At 44.1% G+C, this 15,000-nt stretch overlaps 2 protein-coding genes across 2 annotated transcripts in view; one reads left to right on the plus strand and one right to left on the minus strand.

The window, feature by feature from the left end:
• Positions 1–3,646, plus strand: part of LOC311239509 (pentraxin-related protein PTX3-like) — a gene marked incomplete at its 5' end in the record, with an annotated part of 40,615 nt that extends 36,969 nt beyond the window's left edge. Inside the window, 2 exon segments of the mRNA XM_084327819.1 lie at positions 123–197; positions 200–3,646. Coding sequence (XP_084183945.1) covers positions 123–197; positions 200–786 — 662 coding nt within the window. The 3' untranslated portion in view covers positions 787–3,646.
• The window catches only part of veph1 (ventricular zone expressed PH domain-containing 1), a gene marked incomplete at its 5' end in the record, with an annotated part of 371,113 nt that overhangs the window by 282,782 nt on the left and 73,331 nt on the right, over positions 1–15,000 (minus strand).

Here is a 15,000-nt window from a genome sequence, read left to right on the forward strand (position 1 = left end):
CCCTCCTGTCCTCTCCTCCTGTCCTCCCCTCCTGTCCTCCCCTCCTGTCCTCCCCTCCTGTCCTCCCCTCCTGTCCTCCCCTCCTGTCCTCCCCTCCTGTCCTCTCCTCCTGTCCTCTCCAGGTTGCGAGACGGCCCTCCTCTTCCCCATGCGCTCCCGTCGCATCTTCACCTCCGTCGTCCCTGAAGTCCCCATCTGTCCTCCTTCACTGTGTGCCTGTGGGCCAAGCCCAGCGGCGTCTCCAACAGAACCATGCTCTTCTCCTACGGAACGCGCCGGAACCCCTACGAGATCCAGCTGCTCCTCAGCGGGACCTCGGCTCTCTTCACCGTCGGCGGCGAGGCTCACCTGGTGGAGGGGCGGGGCGTGGTGAGAGTGGGCGGAGCCTCGGAGTGGATCCACCTGTGCGGGGCATGGAGCTCGACGCAGGGCCTGGCCGCGCTGTGGGCGGACGGGAAGAAGGTGGCCTCCACGCCCGGGGTGGCGGAGGGACACACCGTGCCCGACGGAGGCTCACTCCAGCTGGGGCAGGAGAGGAACGGCTGCTGCTCGGCGGGGGCAGGGGGCGGGGCCAGCGGGGTGCCCGGGTTCGACGGAGCCTTCGACGCCAAGCTGGCGTTCGCCGGGAAGATGACGGGCGTGAACATGTGGGACAGGGTGCTGTCGGAGGACGAGATATCCCAGCAGGCTTTGCGGGAGGGCCAAGGGTGCGAGCGGAGGGGGAACCTGGTGGCGTGGGGCGTGACGGAGATGGTGCCTCACGGCGGAGCTCAGTTCATCGACTAACGGACTCCTGTTCTTCTTCATCATCTGCAGTGTCGTCGTAATCAATATCAGCATGAATATTATCATCATCAGCAGCAAAAAAAATACTTTTACTCTAAAACCAAGGAGACCAACTCCACGTCCAACTATTTACGCTAGCTTCATCATCATCATCATCCTCATCATCATCCTCATCATCATCACCATCATCACCATCATCAAATCATAATCATTGTCATCATCATCATAATAATCATTATTGTCATTATCATTGTTGCCTTTGCCTTTGATGTCTGAATCATTATCAGCTATTTTATTGTCAAATAATTATCATTATTTTAGTTTTTTTTATTATGAACATTAATGCTGCAATGGATTCTGCTGGACAGTTCAGTCTGAGGAGTGTTTCTCATTTGACTACAGTATGCCTGAAGCCATAACACACTGTATCACACACACACACACACACACACACACACACACACACACACACACACACACACACACACACACAAAAACACACCACGCAAACCTAGATAGAGTATTACATGATAGAACAGTAGGGCTGTTCTCCACTAAAGAAATTCTTAGTCGACTTAATAGTAAAGGACTGTCGACGCATTGATTAGTAGATTTAATCACATGCAGTCATACAGGAGGACCTCTTTAAATCTAGTGCTTACAGAGATGTGTTTTCCCTTTTTCAGGAAATAGCTCCTTCACTATATATATGCTATAATGCTATGTATAGAATAGCATTAAGAGAAAGATGTATGTTTTGCCGTCTGTAACAAGTACAATAGAATGCTTACCCTCCACTCACTCCCGCGGCAGAAGATAATGCAAAAATCAGAGTGGAGCAAACAGCATTTACCAAAGATTTAAAGCTGCACTGGGTCATTTTGGGGGGAAGAAAATTATCTCTACACAATAATTTGTTGCAAATGCTTGAAAGTTTTGCCTAATCTTGACACAAATCCCCCCAAAATAACCGTCTGAAACAAGTGAACCAACATTGCCCTTAGAGGATGCTTCTTTGAAACAAAGTGAACCAACATTGCCCTTAGAGGATGCTTCTTTGAAACAAAGTGAACCAACATTGCCCTTAGAGGATGCTTCTTCGAAACAAAGTGAACCAACATTGCCCTTAGAGCATGCTTCTTTGAAACAAAGTGAACCAACATTTCCCTTAGAGCATGCTTCTTTGTACGGTAAAGGTGGTGGGAGGGTAGACACCACGGCCAATCAGATTTCTACTTTCAAACTGTGCTCCAGGGATCCAGTTTTTCTCTTGTGACACTTTATATACTCAATACAAAAGATATATCATACTTTTCTTTTACTACTCAGTGCTGCTTTAATGGATAAAACAGAGACGGAAAGACAGAGGCATTGCATAGAGAGAGTGCTTTAGCATCCTGAAGTGAAGTTACTGAGCCAGTTTGGATGAGTAATCATAGCCGTACTGGAAAGGACAAAAAAACACAATCTGGTCAAGTACACAAGGTTGTCCCAATCACAATGGAAGCCAACGTACTGGTGTAAACCCCCCATGGTCCATCTAATGGACAGCGTCCAGGGTTCCCCCAGGGTTAAGAGTTGATTTGCAGTGGTCACCAGCGTCTGGGGTTGGGGGGGGGTTGTTCTATGGTTACTACAGTTGTGAGTCAATGCAGTCTGTGTGTGTGTGTGTGTGTGTGTGTGTGTGTGTGTGTGTGTGTGTGTGTGTGTGTGTGTGTGTGCGTGCGCGCGTGCGCGCGTGCGTGCGTGCGTGCGTGCGTGCGTGCGTGCGTGTGTGTGTGTGTGTGTGTGTGTGTGTGTGTGTGTGTGTGTATGTGATAAAAGACACGAGTCAAGTCAGGTCAGATGACTGACAGCAAGCTCAGTCTGAAACTTTGAAAAAAGACTGTTCGTTCCTTCGTTGTGCTTTCTGACTCTACTATAAAGAGAACACATTTGTACGTTTTCCTTATAATTCCTTTTGGGGGTGCAGTAGTAGTTACATTTGTTTGCATGCAGTATATGCAATAACAGGTGGAACAACCACAATGACTGTGGATCTACACTATTATTATAGCGCTATGGGTTGAAATCTAAATGTTTTCCTACTAACATCCAAATGTACAAATAAGATCTTTTAAAATATTTTTCATATTGTTTGTGTCCAATCAGTCTCTAGTAGTTGATTGAATAGGTTGTCTTGGCCAATAGGAATCGGTATCAGCCTTCTAAAAGTGGTATTAGTGCATCCCCAGAAATGATTATTGTACAAAATATCCCATTAATCTGAGATTTAGAGTAGATAAGCTAGAGGTACTATATACTTTGGTGACGGGGGGTAAAAAGCAAAAAAAAACTGCTGTACTTCTGTTATTTTCAAGCAGACCAACTAGTGGTAGTATAAAAAGCTTAACGTTTTATCATTTAATTATTGCATTTCCTCTGTTTTGTTAAAAAGTGATAATTTTTTAAACAAACTTTGTATTCATCAAAGTGTTTACATTCATATGAATCGAACAATTTATATTTCATTGTCTTGTTGTAATTTTTTTCCGTAGTTCTCATTTAATTTTTAGAGAGTATGTGTTTTCATTTTGTAATGTTTCTTTATGCCAATAGATAATGCAATGACACTAGTTTGCCGCGCATCTGTCATCGGACGGGATTGTTTGTAATTGGAACAGAGGAACTGTGGACAATGTTTACAGAATCGTATCTTTGTCAATCTAATGTGACTTGTATCATAATGTAAATGATTTTTTTTGTCGTTCTTAATGCTCTTTTTAACAAGTGAATTTGAATGTATTTTGTACATAGATATTTTTGCATAACATGGTTGGATGAATGCGGGGAGAGTTCTGAATAAAACTGAATACAAATATTTTCTTTCTGGATAGTTTGTGAGTTTCATTTCCACATTTTGGATCTTTTCAATAACTGTATATAAATGCCTGGGCTCCTCGCATGTGAATAACTGAGTTTGCTGGATAAGATCGTTGACAGTTTCACATAAGCCTGGGATTTTCAGTTCCTTGAAGCAAGCTTACATTTTAACCTTCAGCTCAAACTTGCAAAAAGGCAGGTTTATTTACTGGATTAGATTGTATCCTTGTCTGGATCCAGAACCCAGTCGACCAGTCGCTATTCCTGCCTACTTTTAAATTACTTCCCAATGTAATTAAGTCCAGGGGTCCCACAGACAGTGCAAAATGAAATTCAAAGACTTTCAAGTACTTTCTCAAGCACTATTTGTCATTTAAAAAGGATACAATTAACTTTTAAATGCTATTTATGGCTTAAAACCAATTTCCGACACTTTAGATTAAAAAAATTATTTCTTGATTCAGAACAATTTTATCATGGATGAACAAAACTTTCAATGCGAATGGTTGATTTGAATTTCAAGGACTTTTTAAGCACCTTGTTTAAAAATGGGCTGTTTTCAAGGAATTCCACGACTTGGCTTTTTTTTTTTTTTTTTTTTTACTTTAAGCACTTCAAGGGCCTTGTGCGAACCCTGTCAGTCTGATCCTACCTCATCCCAAACTAATTTACACAAATGTCTGCCCCATGCTTAGATTAAGTCAAGTGCCAATAGATGAAATAGCTTATTATAATCAGGAAAGCTTTTAGAATTAGGCAACATGTTGGGAAAATCACTAAGATCCTTTACTTAATTCTTACAACTTTTTAACAGTAAATAATGTATTAGTTAATGTGGGAACTTCAAGTATAAAATTTACGAAAATGGTGGTCAATAAATAATAAAAAATTAAAAATAAATTGACTCATTCTACAATATGTAGCATAGTGGTGCTATTACTATTAGGCCTACTAGATTGTATGGAATTTTATTATGCATTTAGATTATCTGCAAATGTCTGCCAAGCATTATTCTCTCAATTTAGATGTGTTGGCAGTTTTACAGGTCATCATATGGATTACTTTCTTTCCTCATAACTTCCGTCAATACTCAACCAGGAGACAGTGGGTGGTCTTTCGTCAGTCGGTGGTCTTTGGCCATAATTCCTCCATCAGCCAATCGTATGACTATTCCTCCTGGTTCATCTACTCATGTTCCCTCCATGCCAAGATGGGAGTCCGTGGCCGTTATCCCGGATGATTGAATCCATGCTTGTCTAATCAATCCTGTGTCAGCATTCGAGAAACGGTGCAAATGAGCAAGATAATATGATACCGTGCAGACGTCATATTAATCCAGAACTAATTAAACAATGTACGAGGAACGGGGCCCTGGAGGGTATGGAGCATGTTGGTTAAGTTTCATTAAGTCTCAGATAAATTATTCCTCTCCTAGCGCACAAAGTCCTTGATGTAACGACACGTCTCCAAATCGTTACGAAACACGTTACTTTCACCGCCGCGGTTGCTCCTACGAACACTCTTTCGAAGCACCTACGCTTGCCTCTTTTACAGTGTGTTATGGGCCTGCGGGGTAACAGCGGGGTACTGTAACTACAGATATTACCCAGTGGGGAGGAGAACAAGACATTTAACTTTGACACATTCCAAACTTTAGTGTTGCTTTAAGATCAGGTTTTACTTAGAGAAGGAAGGACTTTTACTTCTTAGCACTAAATCCACAGCTGTGTGTGTGTGTGTGTGTGTGAATGAATGAATGAATGAAAACTTTATTTAACAGATTGCAGAATGGGTACAATACAGTACGGCTCAATACATACAATTGTTAAGGGGATGCAGACCTGAGAAAGACGTTTGTCTTGTTTCCATCAGGGTCCCCCATTTTCAATTCATATAGACATTTATGACATACACAACATACATGACATTTATGGCATAGGGACATATAGGTATTTAGTACTGATACATTTGTGACATAAACGGTATTCAAATATACAGTACTGTTACCCCTAGATCCTGACAGAGTATATACATATGATGGGGAGGGGACTGTACATTAGGAGGGGGTGGGTGGGTGGGAGAGAAATATACATACGGCGGGGAGGGAATATATACATGCGGTGGGGAGGAGACTGTCTATTAGGAGGTGGTGGGGGTTTTGGGCATTTACGGTGGCCAGTTTCGAATTGCAGCCTCCCGTAGGTGCTCTTTAAGAGCGGTTTTGAATGTGGGCAGGGATTCACATTCCTTTACAGCTTTGGGTAGGGCGTTCCACATTGTTGTGGCATAATTGCGAAACGTGTTTAGTCCCTTGTTTGATCCGAATCTGGGTTTAACATGATTTGTTGAGCTTCCTCTGGTGTAGTGGTTGTGGTATTCACTGACCTTTGGGAAGTATTTTGACATGTACATGGGCACCCCGGTCGTATAGTGTATCTTGTAGACCAGGCCCATTGCAAGTTGCTGTACTCTGTCGTCTACTCTAAGTCATCCTAGGTTGTCAAAGTGGGCAGGGGTGAGGTGGGTTCTGGGGTTCAGGTCAAGTAGTAGTCTGACCAGTTTGTTTTGTGATGTTTGTAATTTTGTTTTAAGCGCCTTTGAGGTGCTTTGGTACCATGATGTGCATGCATAGTCATAGTACCCTTGAATGAGTGCTCCTGCCAGAGTCTGTGTGTGTATAGGTGTGTGTGTGTGCGCGTACGTAAGTGTGTGTGTGTGTACAGTATGTGCATGTGTGTGTGTGTGAGAGAGAGAGAGAGAGAGAGAGAGAGAGAGAGAGAGAGAGAGAGAGAGAGAGAGAGAGAGAGAGAGAGAGAGAGAGAGAGAGAGAGAGAGAGAGAGAGAGAGAGAGAGAGAGAGAGAGAGTAGGTAGCTAGTAGAGTTGGCTGAGGCAGGGTGTTTCCGGAGATGAGCGCTGTTGAGCGAGAGAGCGGGCGGAACAGGACACAGAGAGAGAGAGAGAGAGAGAGAGAGAGAGAGAGAGAGAGAGAGAGAGAGAGAGAGAGCATCCAGTGTGTGTGTGTCCAGGGGTATATCTGTTAATGAGGTAGACCACTAAGGCCAGTGTGGTTTAGTTGACTGTAAACACTGTATCCCACTGCTAGCTTCCTGTAGCCCTGCAGACACAGACACAGACACACACACACACGCACACGCACACGCACACACACACACACACACACACACACACACACACACACACACACACACACACACACACACAGAGTGATATAGCATCATATTGATTGGTGCATAGAGTTGGGATATATTCCCCTGCATATAGGCAAATAAATGTTCAAATGTACAGCCAATATTGATCTGCCAATACCATCACTAACATACACACACACACACACACACACACACACACACACACACACACACACACACACACACACACACACACACACACACACACACACACACACACACACACACGATAGCATCATATTGATTGAGGTACTGTTGTCGTGTCTCCCGTTAATGTTCCATGACGTATTTCAGAGGCCATCCTCATTGGTAGTGTCTGCACCAGTCATCTGGACTCGTGTGAGTTGCCATCGTGTTGTGTCCGTTTGTCACATGTTCATGTTCAATGTGAGGACCAACATATGGCAAAAGAGTCTGCAGGGAACATTGATCTGGTCATTTAACCGTGACCACATACATCTGATCAGAGAATGTTGCCCTTCTAGCATACAGGACAATGAGGACATCTACAACAGCCGGGGCATCAGCAAGGCCCGGAGAATCATAAAAGACCCCAGCCATCCCAACAACAGCTTGATCAACTGCTGCCTTCCGGGAGGCGTTACCGCAGCCTCAGAGCCATCAGACTCATGAACACTATTTAGTCATTCAGATTTTATTGTATATATTTATGTATTTAGTATTTGAAGTACTTTACGTTGATTTTATTCTACTGTTGCACTTTTTATATTAACCACTCTCAGCACTGTCACCTTTTTCATACCGGTATATCATTATTATGCAGGTTTTTACTGTGTCTTTGTGTATTGTTTGTTTGTTTTTTGCTCTTTTTTGTATGAGAAATATGACAAAGATGCAAAAATAAAGCTATCTGATCTGATCTCGTGCAGCCTCAGCAGGCATTTTTAAAGGCAGGCATTTGCTGATTCATTTACGATGCAAACCAAAGTAGGACAATACCATAACCAGAGAAACAGCTTGAGAACACAGTCACCATCTGACAGATATTCATCACAGAAGTTACAGAGATATATCGTGCCGCCTGGCGGGGATTTATAATTGGTTCATTTTGGTGCGTGAGAAATTTGTCAGCAGAAGTCTCCACGTGTGCAGTCAACCAAAGTAATTAGCATTCGACATAGGAAGAAATAGACACGACCACATGGACTGAGTTTCATCTAGGCTAAGGGGCGTTTATTTAGTGCGCATGCTCTTTTATATCAAAAGTTCAAAACACCTTGTCTGTTGTACGCATGCACACAGTGATGTCATACAGGAGCAGACACATGACTTTGTCCACCAATACAAATATGCTCAACACTCCCACTCAAAGACATGTTGATTGCTCTCTCTACAGTGTTACACAACATCAAAATACACAACAACACCATCAACAACATCAATAAAAATAACTCTGGCATTGTTCAATTTACACCTGCAATTCACATTTCTTCCCCGAACAGATATCCTTTGAACTTGTCAAGTTTAGCCTTTGTCAGAGGCTTGGTTAGGACATCAGCTACCATGTCCTCAGTAGGACAATATTGTATAGATATCTTCCCCTCAGCATGTGCAGACCGTATAAAGTGATACTTGATGTCCACATGCTTGCTTCTCTGTCTGCACACAGGGTTTTTGGATAGAGCTATTGCTCCTTGGTTGTCCTCGTATATTTTTACTGGTACATGTGGGCTATTACGGTCTACCCCTTTTAATAACTGTACAAGGTACATGCTCTCTTGAGTAGTAGCCGCTAATGCCATGTACTCCGCTTCGCAGGTTGAAAGCGCCACTGTTGGCTGCTTCCTGCTTTTCCAGGATATAACTGGACCAGTTTCAGTTAAGCTGAAACAATATCCAGTTGTGCTTCTCCTATCATCAGCATCACTGTATCCCTCAAGCTTTAGGCTTTCCTCACTTTTCCTGTAATGTAGCTCTTGATCTATAGTACCCTTCAGATACCTCAACAGGTGTTTTGCTGCAGCCCAATGCTGCTGTTTTGGTTCTGCTAAGTGTTGTGACAGTTTACTCACCACCCAGCTCAGATCAGGCCTAGTACATGTCATAATGTATATCAAGCTACCTATTATCTCTCTGTATCCTGTTGAATCCATAACTTCTCCCTCGTTGTCAAGATGCAGTTTTTGCTCGCATGGGGTTGACCTCGGTTTGCACTCTGACATGCCAAACCTCTCTAGCATCTTTGCTATGTGTCTGGTTTGGCTCATTTTGATCTCCCCTTCTCTCCGTGTGAAGTCAATACCTAGGAAGTGTTTGATTTCACCCAAATCTTTCATTTTAAACATCCTCTTCCGCATCTCTTTGACGTTACTAAGCGAACTGTTGTTATTTGCCGCTATAAGTAGGTCATCTACCCAAATCAACAGAATGACCCTTTCGTTTTCAGACTCTCTGTTGTAGACACAGTGGTCAGCATCATTTTGCACAAACCCATTCTCTGTAAGGTGATCATGCAATAACTTGTTCCAGTTTCGCCCCGATTGCTTTAAGCCATACAATGATTTATTGAGTTTACACACTGTTTTTGATTTCACCTCAAAACATTCGGGCTGTTCCATGTACACCTCGCAGTCTATTGGTGCATGGAGATAAGCGGTTTTTACATCCATTTGGTGTAAGATAAAATCCCCCTGTACAGCCACCTGAATCACTGCTCGTACAGACGTCATATTGGCAGTCGGTGAAAAAGTCTCCTTGTAATCGATACCTTCTACTTGACCGTAGCCCTTTGCTACATATCTGGCCTTAAAAGTCTCAGATCCTTTGGGCTTTCTTTTACTGTATATACCCAACGACCTCCCACTGCTTGTTTATCCTTCGGCAGTGTGGTCAGACTGAAGGTCTCGTTCTCTGTTAAAGAGTTCATCTCCTCTTTCATCGCATCAGCCCACTTTTTGGACTTCTTAGAACCCACAGCCTCCCTGTATGATTTAGGTACGCCATAAGCAACCCTGTAGAAGTAATCTACATTTTCGTTCTCATCTTTACACTCAGCCTTACACTGATACTCCCCTAAGTATCCTGGAGGATTCCTTTGTCTAGTGGGATAGCGTGGTGCACTCTCCCCCTGTTCTTTTTGAGTACCGTTTGTCTTGGTCTGACTAGCCTCAACAGGTTCTACACTCTCGGGCTGTATACCCACATCAGACTTTCTCCGACTATGGTTTACCCTTTTTGGCTCTGCTGGTGTCTCTGTTGGTGTTGCTGGAAAAATGTCCCCATAACTGTCATCCTCCATGCTACAACCTGTCTGAGTCTGACTATCTGCGCTACCCTTGGTGATACATTTCACCAGTCTATGTTTCAGGACCGTCCCTGTCTCAGGATAAAATACTCTGTACGCTGGACTATATTTGTCGTATCCCACAAAAATACCCTTTGCACATCTAGAGTCTAGCTTCTTCTTATCCTGCTTATACACATAGCATTCGGAGCCAAATATCATCATGTTGGACAAGTTGGGTGTTTTGCCAGTAAAAACACAGTATGGGGTTTGCTCTAGACGCCTACAGTAACACCTGTTACGGATCTGTGCTGCTGTCTGTACAGCATGTGTCCATAGCTGCTTGGGGAGGTTACTCTCCAATAGCATGCAGCGAGACATCTCAAATAATGTCCTCCAACCTCTCTCGGCAGTTCCGTTCTGGTGAGGTGAGTAGGGTGCACTTGTCTCGTGCCTTATCCCGTTCCTCCTAAGTAAGGTTTGGAACTCATGCCCGGTGTATTCACCGCCATTGTCTGATATTTTTATTTTTTTATCCAATTTTTCTCCCATTTTCTATATTTTCTCCCATCCCAATTTCGTATCATCCAATTCAACCCTCCCCTGTCACGAACGCTGTTTCTTGCCTCCCACAAGCCGGCTGCAATGTGGACTAAGTCATACATAGCACAAGTCCCCTCCGGTACTTGAGGTAACAGCAGTCGCATCTTTTCACCTGCGCAGCTCGATCTCTCAGTGGCGAGGAGTAACGTGTGGGAGGCTCACGCTGCCCCCGACACTTCCTAATTCTACTGCGCAGGCGCACCAACCGACCTGTAGGAGTCGCTGTCCACAACGCCCGATCCCCACCCATCAGTTTCCCACCCCCTAATACGGCCAATGTGTATTAGTACGGACGACCAGCTAAACTGAAAGCAAATGTGGAGCGCTGGGCTCGAACAGGCAAGCCCAGCGTCTCCAGATTGTGTGGCGAGCGCCTTGCCCACTACGCCACGTAGCCGCCTACTGCCATTGTCTGATCTTATGCACTTAATTTTCCCATAGGGAGCAATATCCGCTATGAATCTTTCAGTAGCTTTTGGTGTATCGCTCTTTGCTTTGATAAAGTAGGGAAAAATCATCCCACTATAATCATCAGTAAATTATATGGCATATCTATATCCGTCCTTATCTGCTGGTTCTATTGGACCGCATAGGTCTGTATGTACGCTCTAGCACCGCCTCAGCTTTGGCATCTGCCTGTCTCTTCCTGCTTTGAGTGAACTTGCCCTGTGTACATACTTCACAGTTATGATTAGACTTATCATGTTTCCCTTTGATAGACATCCCTTCAACCACTTTCTCTAATTTTGACACATCCTCAAAATTACAGTGACCAAGTATTTTATGCCATGTCTGGATGTCATGACAACCATTGCATTCATCAGTATCTTCATCATCTACTGTACTAAGGTAATATAGCCTACCATACACATCCATTTTGAATTTGGTACCATCGTGATGCACCAGCCAGTCATCTCCATCTTTGAAATGAACCACAGCTCCACTAGATGTCGCCGCTTTCACCGCAAAAATTTCATGTGGGAAAGATGGGATGTAAAGCGCTCGTTTGAGCCTCGTCTTCACTCGCCGTCCCTCGCTGTCGATTAAAATCACTTCGGCGTCTCCCCTCATCTTCGCCATCCCGGTCGCTTTTGTCCCATCAGCCAGCTCTATCACGTGGTCCTCCGGCCGAAAGTCCTTATCGACTGTCTTGAACTTCGCACGGTCATTAATCATGTGGGTCGTGGCGCCACAGTCGACCATAAGACCCTTCTTATTTCCAGCCTGACAGTCACTTATCTTGAAAAAGAATGACGTAGTGGTGTCATCCTCCGTGCCGCCGTCAGCCTTCTTTACCTGGTCGCGGTGTCGCCCTCGCCCCCTTCCTCGGTGTGGCGTGTCCCATCGTCTCTCCTCTCGCCTAGCTCGGGGCTCGTTAGGGCATGTTCGGGCCATATGCCCCTTTTTGCCGCACGTGTAGCATTCAACGGCTAGGTCCATCTTCCCCCGTCCATGTCCTCTTGTCCTCGACGTTGCCCCGCTGGTCCTCATGACGTTGTCTTCGTCCACGTCCCTCGTCTTGTATTTATCAGTACTCTCATAACTTCGGAGTTTGGTTCTAAACTCCACGAACGTTAGAGGGCCATCGGTCTGGGTGACGTGCACGACAAACGGTTTGAATGAGTCCGGTAACCCCTTCAACACCATGGCAATCTGCAACCCGTCACTGATATTTTCTTCGGCCCTTCTCAAAGACGTGAATATAGTCTCTGCTCGAATAACGTAGTCAGTGACCGTCTCGTTGCTTGCTTTGTGGAGGGAGGAGAGTTCACAGTACAGACTCACGACACGTGGTTTGTCTCTGCCTGCGTAGTGCTCACGGAGTATCGCCAACGCTCTTCTTCCATCCCGTGTCGCGTCTCTCATTACTAGAGATAAACTTTTATTATCCAGACACTGCACTAATTCAGCATATGCTTCTGCATTCTTTGCTGCATCTTCTTCAAGTGCTTCTTCGTCGTCACGGTGAATCTCCGGCTCTTCCAGGATAATTCCACTGAGCCCACGCAGTTCCATGTGCGCCAAAACATCGTCTCCCATAACTCGAAGTTTTTCTCGTCGCCGTCGAATAACAATTTAAACCTCCTTTGGCCACTTTGACTGGGCCCATAACCTGTTGCGTGAGACATTTTTGTCAGCAGAAGTCTCCACGTGTGCAGTCAACCAAAGTAATTAGCATTCGACATAGGAAGAAATAGACACGACCACATGGACTGAGTTTCATCTAGGTTAAGGGGCGTTTATTTAGTGCGCATGCTCTTTTATATCAAAACACCTTGTCTGTTGTACGCATACACACAGTGATGTCATACAGGAGCAGACACATCACTTTGTCCACCAATACAAATATGCTCAACACATTTAACCAACCCCCCCCCCCACACACACACCCCGATCCTTGACCTCACCCGAACCAATTACATCCCACTTCCTGATGGAGGCTACTGAGAGGAGAAATGTCTACTGTTATTGGCTGCCCAGACTCTGTGAATGTGTGTGTGTGTGTGCATACATATACATACAACGAAATATATACACAGACATATATAACCACAACGACATATTGCAAGCAACTACCCATTGTGTCAAATGACGGTATTTTAGCTCATATTATCTGGTTTTCTAGACCTGTCCTTGCATCAGACTGGTTACATACAGTAGGAGTTGATCAGGGGCACCTGCTGGTTAAAGAGGTTTCTGTCTTCATTGTAATCATGCTTATCATCAAACAGCCCAGGCCATGGTCTGAAGAGGCATTGTGACTTTCTGCTCTTTCATTTTCCATTTCCATTTTCCAATTAGTCATTTAGCTGAAGATTTCTTAGACTCACATGGCCTGCTTTCCAAGAACCAGTCAGGTTTCTGTAGCAGCACAATCACTGCTACTCTTAAAGTAGTCAATGATGTCGTTGAATCACTGGATTCCAATAAATACTGTGCAGCTCTGTTCCTAGACTTATCCAACGCCTTTGATACGGTTGACCATGCCATTTTATCGAAGTGTCTACATAAAACTGGTTTATCTAGACAGGCTGTAGAGTGGTTTTCAAATGACCTGACAGGTAGATCGCAGTGTGTACAGTCTGCTGGTTTATCATCCTCTTTCCTCCCTGTACTTAAGGGTGTACCACAAGGTTCCGTACTGGGACCTCTACTGTTCTCCATATATGTTAATGATCTTTGTATCAACCATCTAATGCTGCTTACCATTTCTATGCTGATGACACAGTAATTTATTGCTCATCTCCCAGTGTTGTGCAAATGATGGAGTTCTTGCAATCTGCCTTTGACATTGTTCAGTCAAAGCTTGTGTTAAATGCTGGCAAATCAAAGTTTATGCTCTTCTCAAATGGGAAGAGACTCCCAGCTGATCTTCCCACACGTGTTACTGCTGGAGGGACTGACATCGAAAGGGTTGCTTCCTACAAATATCTAAGCATTACAGTGGACGAGAACCTTACGTTTAAATCTCACATAGACAAACTTGTGTCAAAGCTGAAGCTTAAACTCGGCTTCTTTTTCAGAAACAGGTCCTGTTTTTCACTTAAAGTGAGAAGTCACCTGATCTCGACCACCTTCTTACCACTACTCGATTATGGTGACTTACTTTACATGTATGCACCTGATCAGTACCTTAGAAAGCTGGATACTGTGTACCATTCTGCCTTTGTCATGGGATGTGGAAATCGTGCACCATTGCACCCTATATGCCATTGCAAGTTACCCATCTCTACAAATACTGCGATTTTCTCGATGGCTCTCTCTCTTGTGCACAAAGCTCTGCTTAAACTGGTTCCCTCGTACCTAAGTGTGCTTCTGTGCATGAAGCAATACAAGTATGCCCTTCGTTCTCAAGCTGCTCTAACACTGGATGTTCCCCATATGAGAACTGAATTGGGAAAAAGGGCTTTTAAATATGCTGCTCCTTCATCCTGGAACAAGATACAGGAGGACCTAAAATTACCAGGACTGGTCACCCTCGGAGAATTCAAAGCCATTTTAAAATCCTACGAACTCAGTTCCCTCGGACAGTGCAACTGTGTTTGATCATTTGCCTGTTTGATAACTTGCCTGAAATTGGAGCTTGCTGTGAATGTTTTATCTGTATTTTATTGTGATGTTCTTTTTTATGTTGAAACTTTCTGCTGCCTTGCTTGGCCAGATCGCTCTTGAAAAATAGATTTTAATCTCAATGATGCTTATCTGGTTAAATAAAGGATTTGATTGATTGATTGGACCTGAAATGGGAGCTGAACACCAACGCTCTCAATAAAAACGCCCGGAAGAGGATGTTA

Source organism: Notolepis coatsorum (assembly GCF_963971535.1).
Source record: "Notolepis coatsorum genome assembly, chromosome: 1".
Lineage (NCBI taxonomy): Eukaryota > Metazoa > Chordata > Actinopteri > Aulopiformes > Paralepididae > Notolepis > Notolepis coatsorum.